Raw genomic sequence first — 8,162 nt, forward strand, 5'->3', positions numbered from 1 at the left:
TCGGGAGAAGACCCGTGGAGAGCCACGAGGGAGCGACAAGCCCGCAGGGCGCGCCCCTGGGGGGGTGTTCCCCAGGTTTGTGGGCCCCTTGTGGCACCTCTTGACCTAATTCGAGCTCTATAAATTCCCAAATATTCCCAATACATCAAAGAGCCGCCCAAAATAATTTTTCCGCCGCCGCAAGTTTCTGTTCTATGGAGATCCCATCTGGAGACCTTTTCTGGTACTCTGCCGGAGGGGGAATGGATCATGGAGGGCCACTACATCAACCTTGCTTCCCTTCCAATGATGTGTGGGTAGTTTACCAAAGACCTACGGCTCCACAGCTAGTAGCTAGATGGTTTTTTTCTCTGTTTGATCTTCAATACGATGTTCTCCTCGATGTTCTTGGAGATCTACTCGATGTAATCCTTTCTTGCGGTGTGTTTGTTAGGATCCGAGGAATCGTGAGTTTATGATCAGATTATTCATGAATATTATTTGAATTTTTTTCTAAATTCTTATATGCATGATTGTTATAGTTTTGTATTTCTCTCCGATCTATCCGTTTGGTTTGGCCAACTAGATTGATTCAGAGATGCTTTGTGATGGGTTTGCTCTTGCGGCGTTTAATCCCAGTGACAAAAATGGAGATGACCCATATTTGTCTCATTGCCATTAAGGATAAAAAGATGGGTTTTATTCGCATTGAATGGGTTTACTTTGTCTACATCATGTCATCTTGCTTAAGGCGTTAATCCATTCTTTATGAACATAATACTCTAGATGCATGCTGGATAGCGGTCGATGTGTGGAGTAATAGTAGTAGATGCAGGCAGGAGTTGGTCTACTTGTCTCGGACGTGATGCCTATATACATGGTCATTGCCTTGAATATCATCATAACTATGCGCTTTTCTATCAATTGCCCAACAGTAATTTGTTTACCCACCGTAGGCTATGTTCAAGAGAGAAGTCTCTAGTGAATACTATGGCCTCTGGGTCTATCTTTATCATATAGTAAAATCCAAAAATACCTTGATGCAATTTATTTACCGTTATTATATTTTGTGTTTTTATCTATCTATCACTACGAGATTTGATCCTTGCAATTAACCGCCAAGGGATTGACAACCCCTTGTTTGCGTTGGGTCCAAGTATTTGTTATTTTGTGTGTAGGTGCTATTCACGAGGTGTTGCGTGGTTCTCCTACTAGATTGATAACCTTGGTTCTTAACTGAGGGAAATACTTATCTCTACTATACTGTAACTCCTCTTCGAGGAAATCCCAACGCGGCTCACAAGTAGTAGCCTGTTGTGTGCCCCGTCAAGCTTGCCGGATATGTCGTGGTTTTGTCACGACAGATTTTCCCGTGAAAGGATTTAGTTGTGAGGTCATCGCTGCTAGGTGATTGCTTGAACGGGGTTGATCGGAATCGAGAGACAAGGGTTTACCCAGGTTCGGCCCTTCACGGTGGAGGTAAAAGCCTACTCCTTCTTGATTGATAATGATGTTGATGATCTCGATTACAAGGGTGTAACTTGGCTAACCTAGTATTCGAGAGCTTGTAACTTGATCTTTTCTGCCTTAGGGGCTCCCCTTTATATAGGTTGAGGACCTGGGCTTACAACAGAGTTCGTTCGCATTGTAACCCGTATATTAATATGCTTCCTATTTATCTTATTCCCTAAGTAAGGAAAACTCTAGCTGGCGACTTAAACGTCTGGGCCGTTAAGCCGCCATCTTCAAGTGTTGGGCCTCAAGCCGGCCTACTTTGTGAGCTGTGTCGGTCTTGATATCTTGGGCGCCTTGGCTCGTCCAGAGCCTTGAGTGTAAGTCGCCACTTGAATGACCCGACCCATCATGGCGGGTCATATCATGGGGTTATATCCCCAACATTAGCCCCCAGATTGACTTGAATTTATTCACGTCAATCTCCAACCTGATGAACGTCTTGAGTCGCCTTCCGTACCTTGGAAATGCTTCTTTGCTGGGTTTAGGATTCCGGCTTATCATAATTCACACTTGTTGTTTCCCCTTTTTCAAATCATGACGTCATCTTCTGGATTTTCTGGAACTGTAGTATGACATCACAATGAATCTTTGAGTATATCCGTTGAGGCCAAAAATCTAGGCGTTCATTGCTCAAAAGTTACTTTGCTCGCTCTTTTTTTGCGATTGTCGCTTCTCCTTCTATTTTCCTTATAAATATGCCCATGGGGTCCTTTTTACCTTTTATTGTCTCAGCCCCGCTTCTTCTTGTTCCTCGCACCTTCGAGCTCATGACCACAGGTCTGCCGCTGCGTGACCTCGAGTGCTCCGGCGACGTGAACTGCTCCATCGACCCTGTGTGCGCCGCCGTCGACGCCATCCAGGGCCACCTCAGAGCTTTCGCCACATCCAGGTATGTAAAAACATATCTCTAGATCTATATTGACCTTGCGGTAGTTCATCGGAGTTCTTCACTGTTTATCAGTCCTTCAATGCTACTTTTGTTTAGATCTAGCTTTTAATGATTTCCTTATTGAAATAGAGCGGTGCTAGTCTCAACTCCATTTTTGCGTCTAGGAGTCTCATATCCCCTTCAGAATCTATAAATAGGACGACCATAGCTTTGAGGCCGTCACCTTAGGTTTAGCAATTCCTTTGCCTTTTAGACCATTTTGTAGATCCGTAATCGTAGATGTCTTGAGTGGAAACTTGTTTTTTCAACACTTAGTCGAAAATCAGAATTCTGTAGTATAGAATAAGGCGCCTTCATATCTTGCCGTCTCATGATTGTGTTTTGTGACTCGCCTGACTTTAAAGTCGTCTTTTCATCGCACTTAGCTCAGCATGACTCACCTATAGCAGAAGTTATTCCTCTCTTAGGCAGATTTATAATTTTGGGCGGTTCATTTGGATGTAGACCCGCCCTTTGTTCATAGCTATTTATTGGGTCTCCTTTTGTCGTATGCACCATTGGCGACTTGTTATCCTTAAACAACTCGCGGCTTAAACACGTCCGCAATTGTTTAACACTTCGGCGACTCATTGTCGAAAACTATGACTTGTTCATAACTATTTATTGGGTCGCCTTTTGTCGTATGCACCATTGGCGACTTGTTATCCTTAAACAACTCGCCGCTTAAACACGTCCGCAGTTGTTTAACACTTCGGCGACTCATTGTTGAAAACTATGACTTGCAACTGGGCAAGGTCTAAAGTCAACAAACTTGTACTTGATAACCTTGTGACTCAAGGTCTATTGCCATTTCAAAATTTCATTGACTGGCATATACCAGAAGGAGAAAACTCACCCAGCCGGGTCAAGGAGATGTCGTTGTCTTTGTGGATCATGTCTGGAGGGGTTTTACGCCACCCGGCTGAAAATTCCTTAAGGTTTTCCTTCACTTCTTCGACCTCCATCCTCAAGAAAATGGTCCCCATTCAATGACCTATTTGTGCCAGTTTCAAGTATTTTGCAAGGTCTATCTCCAGACAGAGCCAACTGTTGCTCTTTTCAGAGAGTTCTTCTATATTAATCACCAAATAGAATGTGCGGGCGGCCCTAGTGTCGAACTTGGTGGCGTATCGCTAAAGAGGCAGAGGAATTGCTCCTTTCCATAGGTGAAATTGGAAAGTAATCCAAAAGGATGGACCTCAACATGGTTCTACTACAAGAACACCGCCCGTGCCGTTGAGAACCACCTACGGGGTTACAGACCAGATCGTCTCAATGCAACCCATGTTTATTCGGATTGGGGCACTGATGAGCAATGCCAAGCCATTGCCCCTCTCCAGAACAAGATAGGAGCTTTGAAAGAAAATGGTCTTACCGGAATTAGAGGTAGAACTTGACTCCCTCGGCCATCTTTTTATTGAACTTGCTAACGCCTCTTATTCTCAGGATAACACCGAAACAAGCTGGGCTAGTGAAGCTGAGGTAATTTCAATTTCTTCCGGCTCAGAAAACTTGCCTTCAATGAAAATAAGGAGGGTCGTTCGAAATGTAAAGTATTCTCATCCTGATGCTTATTTGGATCCCAACTTTCTTTTGAAGAAAGCACAACGTGAAGGTGAATCAAGACGCCAAACCCGGAGCAGCTCTGGAGAGCTCGTTGCTGGCTTATCAAACATACCATCCGCCCGCAAGCGACGTACAGAGGTGCCTCATAGTCCGACTTTATCTCTTCCAAAAGCCGACCTATTTAGGCAGCTTCTTAACCCGTCTAATTCAAATTATCAGGAGTCGCCACCATCCTCTACAGATTCAATTGGTACTCAGCTGCCTCCATTTACCATCAACCAAGGGTAAGTGCCTTAAATGAGTCATGCTTCTCTTACAGCTATTACCCTGTACCTTTGAATATATTCCTTGTGATTGAAGTGTCCAAGCCAAGAACAGAAAAATCGTTGAGTCATCTGCCACCCCAACTGTCAATGAGAGCCAAGATCTTCAGCAAGGTAACCCAGAAATTCCAGTTACTAAAACAAACTTGGACGACCCGCAGCTGGCCAAGGAGCCAATTTTAACTGATAAGCCACCAATGGCTGAAGAAGACCTTATTTATGATCAAGCCCAGCCAGACGAGCCGGTTGACCATCTTCAGCCGCCAAGCCTGACTCATACTCCAAGCCCTCATCAAGAGCCTGAAAATGCTAACCAGATGATAGTTGATGCTGAAGTGGTTATTACTGGAACAGGTCACGGTGCTGCCAATACCTCAACTAGCTGGACCAAGATCCCAGCCAAGGATGAGCCGGTTTGTGAAGACAAGGGTAAAGCAAAATTGGAGCTTCCTGGCTTTGATAATATGACCAGTGAAGAGCTTCAGCATGAGTTCTTGACTCGGCTGTCTGAAAGCCGTGATATAGAAGCCAACATAGTCAATATGTTGAAGAAGAAACATGAGGTATGAACTTAACTCACCCTGGTCATACTTATATGCATGTATGCTTAGCCGCCAAGTGTTAGGCATAGTTATTCATTAGTATATTTAAGACTTGTATGTAAAATTTGAAAAACTTGGATGTGTAGCCCCCAAGGGACGGGTTATCACGCAAATGATAACCGGTTCTCCAAATATAAGCCCTTAGTGATGTAAAATAGAAGAAATATCAAGTAGTTCCCAAGGGCCGACTCACCTTCATTAGATGAGTCGGGTCTTCAAAATAGATGCTTTAAAATAGAGAGAAGTAGCCCCCAAGGGCTAGATCATCTTCATGAGATGAGTCGGGGCTGTGAATGTATCCATTGAAGAAAAAACGATACGCATTAGCCCCTAAGGGTCAAGCAGTTTGCTTGCCACTGCTTGCGATTTTGGAAAAATAGGTTAAATTGGCCTTTCTGTAGTCCCCAAGTGCCGGGTTGTGCATCCTTGACAGCTCGAGACTTAAATGTCTTGTATCTGAGTTACTTGTCTATTTTTCAGGAGACTTTGAATGTAGCTGAGTCACAATTGACCAGCTTGAGAATTTTTTTGATGTTGAGCGAACTTTGCAGATCAAAGCAGAGTCGAGCATGCAATCCACTGTTGAAGAGTTAGAGAAAGTGAAGGCGGCTTTTGATAAGGAAAGAGCCGCCTTTGAAACCCAAAAATCGGTGCTGAAGGACAATTGAAGCCAGTGACTGGAGAAATTGATGGATTAAAGCACCATATTGCACAAAAGACTCCAGCCATATTTGGTGAGTTACTGCTGAAAACAAGTCGCTGGATAATCCATATTTGTAAATAACTCGCCAAACGACCCCTATCTATGAATAACCCGGCTGACTGTTTGTTAAAATATTTGCAGGTATCAGAAGTCACAACCTCCGTTAGAATAACTTGTTGAAACTGAAGGCCATTTATCCTTTCTTGGAAAAACTATATGTTGCAAGTTTTTCTACCATCATGGCTGTGACGGGTGGAAAATACCAGCAATGATTCATAAGAGATGTATTGAAGATGCTATCAACTGTTCCAAAGAAAATCGAAGAACTGAAGAGATCAACCGCCTGAGCAGGAGCAGTGGAGTCGCTAAGCCGTGCCAAAGAGTACGTGTCAGATATGGAACTTTTAGAGATAGCTGTCGGGTTTCCTCAATACAAAGATGATGGAAATGAGTTTTCAGTGGCGGATTACGCTCATTGTATGAAGGAGACTGTCAGGGTACACAAACATGGGTGTATGTTTTCCCCTGACTTGTGCATGGACAGCAAACCTCCGGTCCGGCAACACTCAGCATCCAAGACCAGGCCAAGCATAAGAGATCAGCTCTTTGAGAAATCAAAGGGCGGATCAAGAAGAACAAGAGCAAGCTAAAGGAGCTAGGCACCCCTAAGGAAAAACCTCCCTTGTCGGGGAGGTGAGCCTGGCGAGGTCGAGGTTGCCCCGAAGACAAGTCTCAAGACTGTCCCGGCAGGCCTGCTGGGCATGATGATGGCGGATTACCCCGCCAAGTCTCCACCGATCCACCTCATAGCAACGCAAGTCACCAATCTGTGCGGTGTTGAGCACCCAAGTGACTAAGTGGTTGTTATTTGGCACGTGGCAGCCACTTCCAAAGGAAATCACCACCAAATGACACCCGTCCAGGGATGCATCATGTAGACAGGCGAGAAGGTGGCAGAACGGCCCGTCAAGACTTGCCGGGCTACACTATGATGTGACCCTAAGTGGTGCATTTAATGCGCCTTGTCCTGTCTGCAGAGTTATGTATGATTGCACTGTTTGCTATCTAATCATTACGCAATGACTGATTTGCCTTTGTGATGACCCCTTGATCTATAAAAGGAGGGTCGTGGCAACCTTAGAAAGGATACGGACCCTGGTACACTCATACGCGCGCAGCTGCTCTCCCCCCGAGGCAACCTTACTGGCCTAGAGTGCTGCATCTCCACTATGGTCCTCTCATCAATCCACCAAAGCAAGAGTAGGGTTTTACGCCTCGCGGCGGCCCGAACCTAGGTAAAAACTGCCCGTGTGATCGCTGACGCGCTGCTATGCACCCACCGCTCTTTGTGCAATGTGCTCTTCTCCCCTGCCAAACCACAAGGGGCTGATGGCCCCATAGGTGGCCACGTTTTCCCACAACTTCTTTGGCGTGCCAGGTAGGGGGAAGCGCTTGCGCGAACCCGAGAGTGTACGCAGCATGTCATCTTCATCATCGTTTTCTTCATCGATGGCTTCATCGTCCATGAACCCAAGAAAAGTGAAGGAAATATGCCCTAGAGGCAATAATAAAGTTGTTATTTATATTTCCTTATATCATGATAAATGTTTGTTATTCATGCTAGAATTGTATTAACCGGAAACTTGATACATGACAAAACAGAGTATCCCTAGTATGCCTCTACTTGACTAGCTTGTTTATGAAAGATGGTTATGTTTCCTAGCCATAGAAATGTGTTGTCATTTGATGAACGGGGTCACATCATTAGAGAATGATGTGATGGAAAAGACCCATCCGTTAGCTTAGCATTATGATCGTTAAGTTTTATTGCTATTGCTTTCTTCATGACTTATACATGTTCCTCTGAGTATGAGATTATGCAACTCCCGAATACCGGAGGAACACTTAGTGTGCTATCAAACGTCACAACGTAACTGGGTGATTATAAAGATGCTCTACAGGTGTCTCCGATGGTGTTTGTTGAGTTGGCATAGATCAACATTATGATTTGTCACTCCGTGTATCAGAGAGGTATCTCTGGGCCCTCTCGGTAATGCTCATCACTATAAGCCTTGCAAGCAATGTGACTAATGAGTTAGTTGCGGGATGATGCATTACGGAACGAGTAAAGAGACTTGCCGGTAACGAGATTGAACTCGGTATGATGATACCGACGAGCAAATCTCGGGCAAGTAACATACCGATGACAAAGGGAACAACGTATGTTGTTATGCGGTTTGACCGATAAAGATCTTCGTAGAATATGTAGCAGCCAATATGAGCATATAGGTTCCGCTATTGGTTATTGACTGGAGATGTGTCTCGGTCATGTCTACATAGTTCTCAAACCCGTAGGGTCCGCACGCTTAACATTCGATGACGATTTGTATTATGAGTTATGTGATTTGATGACCGAAGTTTGTTCGGAGTCCCGGAGGGACGTGTGCAGATCGAGGGATGCTACCTCTTGAGCACTGCGTTGGTTTTCCCTTGAAGAGGAAAGGGTGATGCAGCAAAGTAGCGTAAGTATTTCCCTCAGTTTTTGA

General features: G+C 44.6%; 1 protein-coding gene across 4 annotated transcripts; it reads left to right on the forward strand.

The window, feature by feature from the left end:
• Positions 1–2,234: 2,234 nt before the first annotated feature.
• On the forward strand, positions 2,235–7,127 carry LOC123049212 (uncharacterized). Of its 4 annotated transcripts, none has more exons than XM_044472176.1 (8): positions 2,235–2,383; positions 3,869–3,904; positions 4,022–4,126; positions 4,208–4,272; positions 4,349–4,425; positions 4,666–4,874; positions 5,465–5,647; positions 5,758–7,127. In XM_044472176.1, exons 1-6 carry the CDS (start codon positions 2,262–2,264, stop codon positions 4,777–4,779), a joined length of 519 nt encoding a protein of 172 aa, XP_044328111.1. In that variant the 5' UTR covers positions 2,235–2,261; the 3' UTR covers positions 4,780–4,874; positions 5,465–5,647; positions 5,758–7,127. The 4 variants fall into 4 exon arrangements, with proteins under 4 accessions (XP_044328111.1, XP_044328109.1, XP_044328110.1 ...); XM_044472175.1 differs by having other exon boundaries at positions 2,241–3,808; positions 5,758–7,124; XM_044472174.1 differs by lacking the exon at positions 4,349–4,425 and having other exon boundaries at positions 5,758–7,126.
• The last annotated feature ends 1,035 nt before the right edge of the window (positions 7,128–8,162 follow it).

Source organism: Triticum aestivum, chromosome 2D, assembly GCF_018294505.1.
Source record: "Triticum aestivum cultivar Chinese Spring chromosome 2D, IWGSC CS RefSeq v2.1, whole genome shotgun sequence".
Lineage (NCBI taxonomy): Eukaryota > Viridiplantae > Streptophyta > Magnoliopsida > Poales > Poaceae > Triticum > Triticum aestivum.